We start from the raw sequence: 17,027 nt of genomic DNA on the forward strand, positions 1-17,027 counted from the left end.
ATATGAGGCCAACCAATTATGTTGAAAAAACGTATAACTATCATATTCTGCAGACCTAAAATCCTTTTTTAAAGAAGGAAAACAGACAGTTTTCATTCCTTGTTCCAAACGACGCGTTTAAGACGTAACGACCACTGACTGAACTATCAGTGTACACATACACATTGTGTTGTTGTTTTGATTCAAATCCATGGCAGCAAAAAGAATTTCGTCATTTTGACGTAAAAATCGGTCGAAAACCGTCTGGGAAAATCAACTGACGCGCGAAATAGTTACCGAACGACGAACCTTTGTATGCGCTGGAATCAAAGACCAACAGTTCTAGCTGTTTGGCACCACGCGTATTGGCACCGCCCTATAATCCAATACCGTAGGTGGTAGATCGGTGTATATAAATTTGTTAACAGTTTTCACAGCACATTGACTGAATTGTCATTGAACACAATTTATCGAAGGGACCATTCATTTCCCGGTAACCAATGACGCTGTAAGCGCGAGTAAAATATTTAACTCGGAATTTAAGGAAATAGTTTTGTTGGACGCTTGAGCGAAGTGGTATGAAAGTATAGGACGAAATCAAATTTAAGCTTGAACTATTTTTTGAAGCAGTTGTTTTCCTCGGAAATAACTTTTTCAGGAACAAGATTTCGACAGCTATAACGACGTGGTACGATAAATAAGGGTTGACTCGATTTTAATAATTTTGTCTTAGCAGTGAATAGCAATTAGCTATATTATTGTCTTGTATTGATGCTGTTTTGTAAAACATGAAACAAAATATAAATAAGTTATTTTAAACTAATTGAAATTATTTTAAATTGTTCAATATCCGAATTTGGAATAAAGGAAAATTACATATTCATATTAATTCAATATAACGCTGCATACGTCGCAATTAAAAACCCACAGATAAATAAAGAAATAAATTATAATCTACTGATTGGTAATATTTAAATCCTTACAGCTGAAACTAATCAAAACAAGAGAAATTGTTGATTATTTCCGAAAGGATTTGACGGGAACTTCAGGACGCTACAGATATGGGATTCTTGCCTCGACAACTTTGCGTAACACTGATTTTCATTGTGCTCATCCAATGCTCACAGGTAAAACATTTATTTAGCTATCTTTTGTATATTATGTTTAAAGTTATTTTATAAAACTGAAATAACCATCGAAGAAATTCGTTATAGTTTTATTAAAATTATCTATTATATATATTTCCTGTTACTTCAAGCTTCATACCGTTACATATTTTTTAATATCTTTATAAAACCTTATTAAGAATTGTGAACTTTTTATTGAAAATATTAACCTACCTCATCATTATCAACGATTTTGTTTTACTACAGGAACCTTTAAATACGTATATTTAGAAAAAATATGATGTTGCCTTTTTTATGGCTTCTATTTCGTTAAATATGTTTCGACTGAGCGTTATTTTTTTATTTGTATTCTTCTGATCAAAATAGTTAATATGCAAATAAATAAATGCGTATTTGTGATGCCTGTTTTATTTTATGGTGTTCATACCATTACGTTAACTAGTTGCAAGACGGAATCAACCGTTTCATAAGATTGAAGCAAAATGTATGTTAAGGTGTATATACTGTCGAATACTTACTAATACTTTACAATACTATTTACAATACTATATTGTATTTCTGATCAAAGATTCAAAATGTGCATTTTTGTTGTTGTTCATATAAGTTATTGCAATGTCATTGTTTATATATACTAAACATTACTAAACGTGAAGTGCTATTAAAAATGTTATTATCTCGCAGATTTCGAATGTCAGTTGTAATTGTTTACATGTATAATATGTAAACATTCAATTGAATGTTCAACGTTAAATTACGATATTTTCTTAATTGTGTAAAAGCGTTATCTTAGGTTTATACTAGACTATTTGAATACATTAAACACGAAACGAAGTATGTGCATTTGATTTATGTACCTACTTGCATGGATTTTGTTTTGACGATTGATTACGCTATGTTAAGAGCGATCAACAATTACCCAACAATTTTATCAAAGGAATTAACATATTGAGAACGAAAATACAATCATAGACCTTTCATTCCCCATGTTCTTCACTAAATTGAACCGTTTGTGATAGAACGGCTCCGGGCAGCTCTCTCTAAACACGTTTTCTCTTTGAGTGTTTTATCTGCGATTCAGATATAAATTGAGAAATATTAACGCTTAAATGCATAACGTTTTACTTAAGATGAACTGATGTTTTTACAGTTTTTAGATAAACAGCTCATTTTTAAAAAGTTTGTCTACATTTTCAGAACATAACAATTTAGTCGTGTCATGCAAAAACGGCTTTTTTGAAATATACAGCCAGCGTAACACCAGACTGGGTTGGGGCTTAGCTGGTTGCATGTGGTTCAAGACTCATTTTCGCATGACGCGGCTTAATTTAAGATCAACTAAATTGCTTATTTTTGCAACGACCTAATAACATGTGCATAATTTTTGCCGCACAATGGCGATACCTCACGTCTTGTGAAAGCGATCCGATAATGCGAGTACTACTATGAGAATGAGTTAACCCATTTATGTCTAGTTGACTCTCCCATCCTTCCGAATTGGATCAATGTATTTCCAAAATTAGGGATGTCTAGTATATTTATTTCTATATTTAGAATATTTTTTACAAAAATTCCTTTAAGCAAACAGCGCGGACCCAGATGAGACTCCGCATCATACGGCGTCTCATCTGGGTCTACGCTGTTTGCCAAGGCCTTTTTTTCTAGACGCTAGGCATAAATGGATTAAGCCTGATATAAACAAAACTGATGAGATTTAACGAAAATTCTTCGAAAGCCTGTTCAGTTTTATAGAGAATAATAGGTTAGTGTTGATTATAGATCAGGTTTATCATGCAAAGCTTAGAAGAAAAAAAACATGAGCCTTGGCTAGTGTTTTTTCGTTTTCACGCCGAGCATGATAAATCTGATCAATAATCAACACTTATCTATTATTCTAGTCATCCCTCTTTTTATTCAGTAAACATTTTGATTTAAACTAAATAAGTTTAACTGGATAATTTCGCTGGATTTATGACGTCATTTTGTCAAAAAATGACGTCATTTCGTGCCTTGGTTTATAGCAGAAATTTAATCAACGGGGCTTTAATCAACTGAATTCGCTGTAAAAGAGGGATAAAAATGTTTATCCCATTTTCACCGCGACATTGACGGTATAACACGTTGTGGAATATACTTGCTTGTATTCAACACTGTGGAATATACCTGTCGCGTGCACGGACTACTTTTTAAATGACGTCATGCGATATGCGCTAAAATTAGGTCGATATTGTTTGGTTCATTGATCGAATTTTAAGGTCACCCATTAAAAGAAAATGTGCATATTTTGCAGAAAAAAATATATATGACATATTCACCAAAAGAAATGTTGAAATAAAATATAAAATTACACGATTTTTGTTTTGTTATTTTTTTATTTATATTTACTTTACCACTGAATGATTTTTCATAAGAAACAAAGTCGACAAAACTTGAGCTTCAAAATTATACGACATTATTTAGTGTAATGTGCATTGTTTATAACCAAAGCATATACTTTTGACATTTAACTTAAATATTAAGAATGTACAACAAGCCATACACATATCGCACAGTTCATGAATAATCTGCTATGTTTGCTTTCCTATTTAATTCACGTTAGGCATAGAACTGTGTAAAGTATAAGATGGTAAAAATAGCACCACACTGGAATTGGGAACGTCCCATTTTTTACACGGGTATTTTCTACTCATTTATCTGTTGTGTACTGGAATGTTTTCCATTCTTTGTGTATTTATATATTAAATTATTTTCTCGTACAATAAGTGTATTTACCATAGATAAATAAAACATTGTGCAAGTTTAAACATAATTATGTTTGTATGCAGAAATCTGCAAATGCAACCGAGTTTACCAACGGCTATTATTAGATAAACTGCTCCGGTTCATTTGAACAGCAGAAATGTAGAGTACATGACGTAGCGTGTGACGAAGAAGAAAGTTTATCGCGTTCATAAACTCATTTGAATAAAGTGATAGAATGGCATCAGGGTCTTTATTTAACTATTCTAAAATAATTATTAATGACCCTAGATGCAAAATCGTCAATTATTGAGTTAAATGGATTATTAGATGGATTTTAAAGGATAACTAAAGGTAAGATACTAGTTCTTACGTGTTTTGATTTTTGTTTGTACTTTTGTCGTTCCCTGTTCTCGGGGAAATGATTTTAACATGGGCGCCATTGATGCATCGGATCACACACGGCATACCCATAACATTATATAAAAAACACGTTCTGCGCGTCCTTAAATTCATCGTCCGAAGTCGGAAAACGTATTGCCCTGTATATTTTGTCAAATAAAGTGTCAGTCGCTGCAATTGTCTGTTTACTCGTCAAAATTGTCAAGGTCTTCGATAGCTAAAGAAACTTCAGCGTACAGTTTATTTAGTATTGACAGACCTGTACAAAGTCGCGCCAGTCAAAAATCATAAAAAGCGACATTTAAAGTTATGGAAGCCAGAACTAGGTCGTCGATGGTGTACATGTATGTTGACATCGACAGCATTTTGTCAGGAGCAATCGCCGCCATATTGGATTTTGATCATTTTCTTTCGAAAATAAAATAAATTATAGTAAAGTAAAATCTTCTTTTCGCGGTCGTAATGTGTTAAAATTCGCATACTGCGTAAAATTGAATGTAGGCATATGGTGATATGTTTACTTGTTTTACAGTTTGTGTGTGAATTTTTTAAAGACTATTTTGCGTACCAGAACAAATACATGTATATCACTACGCATGGTTACATTTGTTAGATTTTAAGCGCTTTTATGACTGAATTAAAATTATTGTTAAGGTTATTAGATCTATTTATGTTAAATGTCACGTTGAAAAAATCAAATGGGATAAATAGAATACTAGGATTAGCGTTGAATACAGAGAAGTTTATGTTGCTCGGCTCGAACACCGAAAGCGCTCGCCAAGGCTCGCGCTTCCGGCGTTCTAAGCCTCGCAACATAAACTTCTCTGTATTCAACGCTAACCTAGTATTCTCTATGTATACCTACACTACAAATCTTTATCGTCCGAATAGCGTTCTTGTTACATACGTGCAAAACGTAATTACTCTATGTTGCGGACATTTGACATTATTGATCTGTTTCAGGTCCGAAAACGTAAAAAATATTCTCTAAATAAAAGTGTACGAATGAACAATATATACAGGCGTCTGCTGTAAAACGGCATGTGCCAAGCTGTATTGATAAATGGTCGATACAATATCACGCCTTTTATTGCTTTCATGATTTTAAGTGTATTATGCTAGATGAGAAAGCAATGCATTTTAAGTTATTTTATACGTTAGTTTTATATACAATTAAATCAATGCTGCCGTTGGTCCATCGCGTTTAAAGATTAACCTCGCTATTAATATAAATCTTTAACTAATGAAACACAATATTCCAGATTTTCTGTGTGTGTGTGTTTTATATGAAATATCTTTGAAACAAACGTTGCAACTTCTGGTAACATTTTTCACAAGAATGGATTAAAATGGTATAATACAGTTCTTCAATTTACGACGTCACTATCGGATGTAACAAGCGTCGATTGTAGACGGCCATCAACCCAATAAAGCATGTAGCGATCTATTCCAATCTGTTGTAAAAACACAGATCGGTTTATTATGTGTCACATACAATACTTAAGAAGACTTAACGGCATTTCTCTTTCGTAAAATATGGATATACGAGAAAAAAAAGATTTACAAAATAATAATTTTGTCTTAAAACAAGGGTATCCGAAAAAGGAGAGTGTCAGAAAACTTTCGCATGAACGGTAATTGTGCCGTCACACTGACAAAACTTCAGTAGTATTCAAGCATATATTTGTGTATTTCTTGCTTTCGAGGCACCGATAACATGTATGTTCATGCTTATTAGCATCTTTAATAATTTTCATAAAAATGTATTGCCCAATGAGCACAGCTCCTTTAGTTATAGCCTGATTGTTTGCAATTCAGTAATAAAATAGATAGCCCTTTGTGGATACGTTTTTGCGTCAGATTTTCTGTTTAGAAACTATTACATTTAGCTTAATAGACAATATGTGCATCGATCTGTGAAGGTTATTGCATCTGTTATATAACATTGGCTCCGCTTTGTGCACCAATGACTTTATTGATATCATTGAACGATAATTTTGTTTCAATACTCGCTGTTCTGCATGATTCAGTACCGACACAAATCTTTTGTAACATACCTTATATATGGGGCATTTCGTAGAGACGTGTTATAAGTTATGATAAATCAAACAATTGATGCTAAACATGAAAATGTGTATTTGCTGCGCATTAATCTTGAGTAACGAGAGTTATAAACATACATTCGCGGACGCATGAAATGCATATATTATCAGAATTGTTAAATGTATGTGACAGTATTTCTAATAGTCTTTTAAATAAGATAAAACAGTTAGTAGTGCAAACGTCTTTATGGTACGGTCTTACTGCATATAATGACATTATTTTTGCAAACGCTTTTTTTGTCAATTATAAGTAATATGTTATATAATTAATGTATATATTACATGTTCATTAAAGTTTATAACAGGAAATTAAATTCATGTTATTATGATAAAGACAAAATATAGCAGCATTCGTCTTGTAAAAATTTGAGATCTCTCATAAAATAAAATTTTACTTATTTGCATTGAAACGAACAACGTACGTCAATTGCCTTGACAAAAATCAACAACACAGAAGCGTTTAATGTATGCCAGAGGCAACGTTGTCCAGTACATTAAACACAAATATTAAACCACCAACCGTAGGAGTGAAGGAAAGGCAAACGATATTTAAGGGATGAAACACTTTCACTAGACAACTATATTTAACTCAATATCTGAACGTCTATACAAAACAGGTAAAAGCCCTGTTTCATTTAAGTGTTGGTTAAAGTGCGAGTTTAAAAAGGTACACTTTATACTCATGTATAAGTTTTTAAAAGGTACACGTTATAATCATGTATAAGTTTTAATAATTATTTCATTGTAAATGCTTTCTTATTCAACGCCTAAGCATACATGTTTCAAAAAGATAGTTTATAGAAAAAAAATGACTTTATAATAATATAACGTCTATAATAGTCATGCTGTGCTCAATCTCCTAACTTTACCAAAGTGTTTCTGGTTCTCTTATTAAACACTCAAACGAAATGATATTTTGATAAATAATTTCATCCTACGACTAATAAAGAATTATAGTCAATTCTTTAAGTTGCGTGAACATTTGTATAATATATCATCGTTTTAACATATTAATACTGTGACACGCCTACTTATTAAGCCATTGTCATTTGCCTTTTAACACAATCCAACAAATCATTATAATCGCAGCTTTATCCAATTTTACAATACTTTAAGCGACTAAATTGTTAGAGAAATGTAACTGATACGTGTTAATGGATCCGAACATGAAGTAAATGCAGGCATTGTTGTATAAGGCATATTATACAGATTTAGAGAAAGTGTAGACATTTAAATAACTTGAAATATAGACTATTGTTTTAAAACAAAATTTGTTAATTTGCATTTGCTTAATAACTTTGTTACTCTTAGTAATCTGCCTAAATAACTTATGATTTATTTTTCTCTACGAGATTACAGGAAAGTTGATCAATGTATTGTAATACAATCTAAAATAACATAAAACCTTCAGCAACACAGATTTTACACAATACATTTTCACACGTTTGTAATATATAACATAAGTATTCACATTTGTGTTTGTATTATAGCACAGTCATTATTGACACTTTAAGCATAAAATATACACAATGCATTCGTCTTCATAGTGAACTATATTCGCGATTATGTTATTCATATGACTACAAATAAGTTTGTGATAATTTGGGAAATTAATAAAGGATACAAAACAAACCATTGGAACATGTCATGATTGGGAATTGTGTTATTGAAGACGAGTTATGTAAGAGTATCAATAAGATACAAAAAAAGGTACATTAAATTTAAATTATCTAAACATTTCATCACCCATATACACTAATATTCCTAAATATACAGAAAATGAAACGTCAGTGTAGAAAAACAAATGCACGTAACAAAATATGCACTCGTGTGAATAATAACTGATTTCACTGTCTAGGAAAGGTAAATGCAAAGAATTAGGGAGTAAAGGATTCCAAAGTGCCTTTAAAGCTTTTTAACCATTTGACATTTGTTGTACCCGCCAACCCGTTTAAAAAATAAAACCATCAAAAGACAATCACAGTTTCACATACGCACAACAGATCAGTATGGTACAACTTCAGGTAAAACAAGACTATGATATTTCCTACGTCTTTATGGTTAACAAAACTTTCCCATATACGCTATCATTAAATCAATGGTTTCTATGCATCAATATTTCAAGTAGTAAAGAGTCAATCATTATTCAATTACATCGTTAACAAACGACCGACACAGAACAAGCGAATACAACAGAATTTCATATGAATAATATATAATTTTATACAATGAGCAAACATTACTTTACGGGCGATAATGTGATAGCATTGGTGTCTTTACAATGCAACTATTACATTTCATGCCCACATTAACGTTTAACTTGACACTGAATTCCGTAATTGATTTACATTTAAATTCTTCCGTCAGTAATACATATTTTATGAAACTTATAATGCAAAATCATTCCATAAGAAACGTTTTTTTTTTGCAAACATTTATAACTATCCATTTGTTGTGCGTTGATTCACATTTCACCCGGACTACGTGTTTTAATGAGTACCTAATTGAATATTCCGTTTTGTCGATCACGCATATCGGTATGTGTATGCTGCGTCATGTTTGTGTAAAATATTAATATAGCTATTGCTAATTGTTAAAAATCTATAAAATCAAATCAAAATCGCACCGTGTTATTTCAATGCGACAAACTGTATACATGTACATCTACGTGCAATAATTCGCCACCGACCTCTTAAAGAAACGATACGGTGAACTTGCACATTCTTCATTAGTGGTAACTAGATACAACTAACTTCTTACGTTTTATTACAACAAATCATTATTACGTAAGAAATCAATATTGAAGAAAACCGACATGACACTTAACATGCACTTTCATACTTAAAATAGCATCCGCATTTCCGACACACTACGGCTTCAATTTAAAGTTTATCTGATAGTGAGTGCATTGCAACAAGTTTGCTTAAGCAGTTTTATTGGCATGTAAGAAACATGGCTATAGGACAAACTTTAACCGTTACATATATATATATAATGTAATTTCAAAGTAAACTCCATACATATAGTTGAAGAGTGTCGCCATAAAAATTAACCTTTAACACACGTCTTTTGTTTTAAATGACTAGGGCTATCTGTTTGATTAAGAGGGTATAATATGTATAAATCTGAAACGGAAGGTCACATGACAATTACAAAAAAGGTATTCAGAAAAATATGCAATGCTATATTTTGAAATATGTTCTTTCAAATCATTTTTGGGAGGTAAATGTGCAATTTTGTATATACATTGTTGGGATTTACTAGTTCTGTTTCTTAACCGCTTAAATACATATTGTTGATCTCCATCCTTGATTGACTATTAGTCGAGCCTTGTTCTGAGAAAACTGGGCTTAATTCATGTGCTTAAAGTGTCATCCCAGATTAGGCTAATAAGGGATGACACTTTCCGCCCAAACTTGATTTTCGGTAAGGAGGGACTTCCTTGAAACTAAAACTACCATAACAGCGGAAAGTGTCGTCCCTGATTAGCCTGTGCGAACTGCACAGGCTAATCTGGGTAGACACTTTACGCACATGCATTACGCCCAGTTTTTTTCAGAACACGACCCAGTCAATTGCTTGCAGTCGTTAATTTATGTAACTTTTTACTTATTTTTAATTGTATCGCTTTCTTTGCAAACAAATGGGGGTCTTGCGTTCATAATATACATACTTATACATCGTACTCAATGCATAATAATTCGTTTTTTATTGTTTAGACAAGTGATTAACGACACAAAATTGATAGTCATGCATAAGGTTTGTGAACTGTTTGCAGACCCTGTTTCTCAACGGATCTTTAAGTCGTTCTAGATTCACCCAAGGCGTGCCTGTATTAACAACACCACTAATACACAATCACAACACATGAACGCTGAAGTGTATCGAATTGCCGTCTCTTCGATCTTCTGATTAACTGGGAAGTCTAATAAATAAAAGGTCAAATTGCGGATAGTAGTCGTTTGTAATTTCAGATTGATTTGAAAGTCTGAAGCACCAACAGTTGATGAGTTTTTTTCGCATTTTGCTGACTGTGTTATTGCGTTTTGGCAGACCGACTGAATTTAAATTTCGAAACTTTCGTTTCTTGATTACCCATTTTGATACCATTTTATCGCAGCGATACCATTTTATTCGGTTTTCATCGCTATGATATTGATCAATTGCAACTTATCAATCAATCAATTAGTTGACCAATTAAAGGCATATATATTTCGTGTTAACAATATCAAACGGTTGAATCGATTTGCTCTAAACTCTTCAATAGAAAAACAACAACTGTTTACAAACAAAATACCATTGCTTTGTATTTGCCACTTAACTTTGCGTCTGTTCTTAGTATACTACAGCTGCTGGAGCATTATTGCATTCCCATTATATACAATTAGTTGGTCCTTTATTAAAGGCAAGTGACAAATTGCCAAAACATTACGAAACAGCACAATTGGAAATGTTTTTTACTTCACGACTTACTGGATATCAATTGATGAATATTCTTCACTGTTGCATACAGCTACTTGACATGTTAACACGCAAATAAATGTTAATCAACATAATGCGAAATGGTAATAAATGTACGTGGAACCAACAGTCTATTTACTATTTTTTGAATGATTTTCGTTTGCGACGCATGTGACGGGCTAATTGTGTTCAAATGTATTAGTTTCATTCGAGCTTAAACATCATTTTCTCATCGCCAATCTTTTGTTACTTGGTAAATGGACTACTCTACCATTTTCATGCAGTAACTTGCATGTCAATTTACCGTAAAAAAACTATTATTTAATGTGCTAAAGTTTGCTTCATAAATGATGTGTTTGTCCCTCAACATCGGATCGTCTTTATAGAATCTAAATTCTTACCACGTTTTATTTTCATTTGATTGTTTGAAACCGGAAAACGTGAATAGCAACATTCCCACATATATCATTATTCTACTTATATTTGGACGATCTTACAATTTGGCAAAGAGATTTTTTATTAAAAAGTCGCGTTCGTCAGGTGGTTGTCAATATAAGGTAGGGCTTACTGTTTTCAGAAATGCTACAAAACTGTCAATTACCGCACAACTACAGAACATACATCAATTACAAATTGCATTTATCTGATCAATACCAATTATACAGCGCGCGACATATTTCCACATTTTACAAGTTTTTCAAAATAAGGTCTGACACATTTAGGTGTAAACGCGCGTTTGCGAGACAAATCAGACGGTGGTTAAAGAATTAAACCTCAGCAAGTCTTTGTGGACAGTCCCTTATGGGGTTTACTGGTAAATTACATTTTTGAATGGAATAGGTCCTTAAAGGTCTTTTCTGCGACCGTGTAATATCCAGTTGATAATAGAGCCGTTCTTTGCAGCCGATTTTGATCGGATCAGTTTTAAAGGATACAGATAAGACAGTTTGCTGAATTGCTCTCTTACTGCAAAAAAATAAAATATCCGCGAACAAGTCATTTGCATAAATACGTTGTGCCTTCACATTTAGTAAAAAATGGAAAAAATGAGTTCCTACTGACAAAAGATATCTCATATCGTAATATCAGTATTTGTTTTGGTATTCGAATGTTTATGAAGGCACATGACGTTTGAAAGGTTATCTTGAGAGGTATTTTTCGCCCATTTCAGGCTGAGTAAACTTAACTCATATTTATAATTACTAGACTTGCGACACCTTAAGGGTTTCGCGGGATGGAATGAGTGGGGAGATCATATACAATTTTCAGCTTTCAGGAAGCAAGGACCCTCTGGACGTGAAACATCAGCTTTCCAACACTATATGATTCCAGTTCCATAGCACATATTGCATTAGTTCAATGGGAAGAACATTAAACGGCATATTCACAAATCTCTGAAAAACAAACAGTGCTCAAAAATATTTAAAGTAGTCATTTACTATTTAATTGATTATGTCCTCTGATTGTTGCATTTTTAATTTAAATATGTGTTCCTATATGCATTTATTGTTGTTTTGACTTAAAAAACTAAAATGGATGCCCATTCTTAGTTTGCTGTCTTAGTCTACCCTAAAATTATACATGTTTCTTGCATAATTGAATTATCAAAAACTGCATACTTGTAAAGGCATTGTCAGAGTTATTTGGTTAAGTTAGAGACAAAGTAAAGCAAATATATTTATTTTTCTTAAAATGAATCATCATCTGAAGCCCCCACTGGGATTCAAACCCAGATCTCTTTCCTCTGGGAAGGAAAGTATTCTATCTTGAAATACAAGGGCAAGTAAGAGGACAATTTGCAATTTTAAACCTATAAACATATAAACTTAATTTTTCACCTGACCTTAGAAACAACACAGACATCTCCGAATCTGAAATACATTACAGTTACAATTCAGGTTTTTAGTATTGTGCATTGTACATGAATGTTTAAGTATTGTATTTATCCTTGGTACACAGAACTGCCTAAAGATGCGTAAAATACCAGTATTCAAATCTGAAAATATCCCATGTGTTTGTTTTACTCTGTTAGTATCCCTATTTTATTTCAATAAAGCAGTTTTTTCCTTCTCCTGAAAATTTAACTAAATATCAGTTATGCTACTTTTTACATTCAGCAAATGACATGTGTCCGTAATGTCCATTTTGAAAATTTGGTTAAAAAAACATTATTTTTACCAAAAAGGTAGACTTAATAATTATTATTAAATAGTTGATGTATGTCGCCTTAATAAAGAAACAAAAATGGGAAAGAAATAAAATGTTTAAAAATGTCAGTTACATGACTTATAACATTAAGTAGACGATATAGCTTTGATACTTTAGGATAAGAGTAGACCTTAACACAAATAGGATAAGAGTAGACCTGAACACAAAACTTAACCAAATTTTCAATTTTCTAACTATAAAAGGGGGCATTATTCAGTGAAAAAACAGAAAAAAATGGGTACAAAAAAATGTGTGTACGAAAACAATTGGGTAAGAAAAAATTATGCCGAAAAAATATATGCTAAAATAGCTTGGGGTCTTGACCACCAAAACGGCTTGGATTTTAATTATGCTGAAATAACTCGGGGTCATGACCACCAAACTGGCTTAGAATTCAATTATGCTGAAATAGCTCAGGATCTTGACCACCAAACTGGCTGGGATTTTTATTATGCTGAAAAAGCTCGGGATCTTTACCACCAAACTGGCTTGGATTTGAATTATGCTCATAGTTCGGGTTCTTGACCACCAAACTGGCTTGCATTTTAATTATGCTGAAATAGCTAAGGATCTTGACCATCAAACTGGCTTGGATTTTAATTATGCCAAAATAGTTCAGGATCTTCACCACCAAACTGGCTTGGATTTTAAATATGCGGAAATAGCTAGAGGTTTCGGCCATGAAACTGGCTAGGATTTTAATTATGGTGAAAAAGCTCGGGTTCTTGACCACCAAACTGGCCTTGATTTTAATTATACCGAAATAGTTCCGGATCTTGACCACTAAACTGACTTGGATTTTAAATATGCTGAAATAGCTCAAGGTCTCCCCCACGAAACTGGCTAGGATTTTAATTATGCTGAAAGAGCTTGGGGTCTTGACCACCAAACTGGCCTGGATTTTAATTATACCGAAATAGTTCAGGATCTTGACCACCAAACTGACTTGGATTTTTATTATGCTGAAATAGCTCGGGGTATCCGCCACCAAACTGGCTTGGATTTTAATTATGGTTAGAAAGCTCGGGGTCTTTACCACAAAAAAAATTGACCACCAAACTGGCTTGGATTTTAATTATACCGAAATAGTTCAGGATCTTGACCACTAACCTGACTTGGATTTTAATTATGCTGAAATAGCTCGGGGTCTCTGCCACCAAACTGGCTTGGATTTTAATTATGGTGAGAAAGCTCGGGTCTTGACCACAAAAATGGCTTGGATTTTAATTATGCTGAAATAGCTTGGGATCTTTACCACCAAAGTGGGCGGGGCCCTGGGGTGGGTAATGTGAACATGGATGGTCGAGACACTGTGTTGTCATAAGAAATCTTAAGTATTAATTTGAAGTCAAATGGTGAAGAATGGTGCGGCAGAGGCCGACGCGTATTCCCACGCCGCATGTTTGACCCAGGGGGTGCCCCAGGTTTGGGAATGCGGCCATGCATGGTTGAGATTGACCGTAACTATTGTCTTAAGAGATTTCGAGTGCTTGACAGGTTAATGTAAGCCATCATGGAGAGGGGTGGTTTATGTGGGTTGGTGGTAATTTAAAAGATGAAGTTTCAAAAATAATTATAAAAATAAAATTTGGGGGGGGGGGGGAATTCTTGGGTGGGGCATGGGGGATAGTTTGGGTGTGCAGTGCATTGTGGTATGTCAGGTAAGTGTTGTTTTGTCAAAGTATGAATCAAATGTGATCATATATAAAGAAGTTATGGCAATTTAAGCAAAATGTTCAATTATCTAAGTATAAAAGGGGCAATAATTCTGTCAAATGCTTGATACAGTTTTCTGCTCTTGTTTATAGATTGGGATCATGTTGAAAGCAATATGTCAAAGGACATAAAAATATTGGAGGTGGTATGCAAACTTTAACATAGATTTATCAAAAATATGCATATTCTAAGTATAAAAGAGCAATAATTCTGTCAAAATGCTTGATACAGTTGTCTGCTCTTGTTTATAGATTGGGATCATGTTGGTTATGAAGTATGCAAAATATGAAAGCAATATGTCAAAGGACATAGAAAATATTTGAGGTGGTATGCAAACTTTAACATAGATTTATCAATAATACACTTTAACTCCAATATAGTGCGGTCCGTTATAACGCTGTGTCCAATATAACGCGGGGGATCCTTGGATCCCTTTTTTTCTCCAACCTTCCATTTCTGATTCAAATCCATGTTATGCAACTTCATGTATTTTCATAAATTCAAAGAAGCTGGCGATCACAGCTTGATTGCTTTATCCGCCCGTTTAACTGATTTAAATCGATTAGAGGTTAAACGACACTCGACAGCTAATTGGTGTTAATCTGTTGTGTAATGTCAATAAAGGTGTGAAAACAAGCGAGTCGGTGTTTATTACATGTATTCCCTATAAGAGCGGTTCGATGCGCTAATTTCAATAAGGCAAGTGCAAGCGGAATAATTATCAAATTAAAGTTATTTAAAACTATTACCTGTTTATGTTCCGTATTTATCGTGTATTGTATTTCGTTGGTATAAAATATGGCTGTGTAAGTGTGTTATTGTTTATTATATGCTACACATGCTTGATAAATAAAGTTATCTTTGTGTGTGTTTAATGTTTCAGTACGTATACGAAAAATACATTTAACAAGGGACAAAATTGTCACAAAACCAGGTTTTCATTGTGAAAAAAAAATCTGATAAAGGGAGAAAAGTCAAACTGAACTTTTGAAATGAACAAACAAAATTAACCCCCTTTATAAGTTTGTTTTTTTTTTAAATCTATTTTTAGTCGTGGCGACCTTGACATTGGAGATATTGACGTGATTCTTTCGTGCGACACACCGTCCCATGATGGTGAACAAATGTGCCAAATGATTTTAAAATCTCACAATAAATGACATAGTTATGGCCAGGACAAGCTCATTTATGGCCATTTTTGACCTTTGAACTCAAAGTGTGACCTTGACCTTGGAGATATCGACGTAATTATTTCGCGCGACATACCGTCCAATGATGGTGAACAAATGTGCCAAATGATTATAAAATCTGACAATGAACGACATAGTTATGGCCCGGACACGCTTGTTCCGCCAGCCCGCCCGCATTCGCCAATCTAATAACCATTTTTTTCCTTTGGAAAACCTGGTTAAAAATCCTGACGATTTATTTACATGCTAACACAGTGTAATAGTTAACAGAGATGCACTTAAATTTTTGCCAGTTATCAGAAAGTCCATGGAAAGCACGTTTTTTACATGCTGCGTATGACACAATAAAACATTTCTTTGTACATGTATCGTATTGCCTCGTATTGCATTCATTCTAAATTTAAATTCGCTCGTCCAATGAAAGCTGTGTCCCATAATGCACTGTACTAATTTTTCTGAAAAATGGCGTAGGCATATGAATTTGTTTACGAAGTTCGTAAACATATTTCTTGTCATAAATGTTAAACATTATTTTTTCGTAAGTGATGTAATTATATTGGATTATCGGATAAATGTGCACATTAGAAAAGCGGTAGTTATACTGTTATCGCACGATTCGGTTTACATGCATGTATTTGCGGTTGACAACACAGCATGAAGATACACAAGACCTATATTATAGGCTATACTTTACCTGTTTTTATAGCCCCTTAAATAAATTAGCTCAAAACTTATAACGCTTTCCGTTTATAACGCTGTTGCGTGGCTTGGACCCCGTCATCCGCGTTATATTGGAGTGACAGTGTATGCATATTCTTAGTATAAAAGGGGCAATAATCCTGTCAAAATGCTTGATACAGTTGTCTGCTCTTGTTTATAGATAAGGGTCATGTTGGTAAAGAAGTACATGTATGCAAAATATAAAAGTAATTTGTTAAAGGACAAAGAAAATATTTGGGGTAGTACACAAACTTTAACATGTGCACGCTAACGGTAACGCCGACGTGATCAGGATAGCTCCATTATATATATTTCATATACATTAGTCGAGCTAAAAATGAGTGAAAATCTCTGACCCGTCTCCACCCCATCCCCTTTAACTTTTG

The 17,027-nt window shown here is 33.4% G+C and overlaps 1 protein-coding gene across 6 annotated transcripts in view; it reads left to right on the plus strand.

Moving 5' to 3' along the window:
* Positions 1–302: 302 nt before the first annotated feature.
* Positions 303–17,027, plus strand: part of LOC127832520 (FMRF-amide neuropeptides-like) — an 85,209-nt gene continuing 68,484 nt past the window's right edge. For 3 of the 6 annotated variants that reach the window (XM_052358022.1, XM_052358029.1, XM_052358028.1), the window contains exons 1-2: positions 307–667; positions 965–1,106. In XM_052358022.1, the coding sequence (XP_052213982.1) occupies positions 1,041–1,106 (66 nt within the window). In that variant the 5' untranslated portion in view covers positions 307–667; positions 965–1,040. Of the gene's footprint in view, positions 668–964; positions 1,107–17,027 lie in introns of all 6 variants that reach the window. The other 3 variants (XM_052358023.1, XM_052358026.1, XM_052358027.1) reach the window with 3 other exon arrangements.

This window comes from Dreissena polymorpha, chromosome 5 (assembly GCF_020536995.1).
Source record: "Dreissena polymorpha isolate Duluth1 chromosome 5, UMN_Dpol_1.0, whole genome shotgun sequence".
NCBI classification, from domain to species: domain Eukaryota; kingdom Metazoa; phylum Mollusca; class Bivalvia; order Myida; family Dreissenidae; genus Dreissena; species Dreissena polymorpha.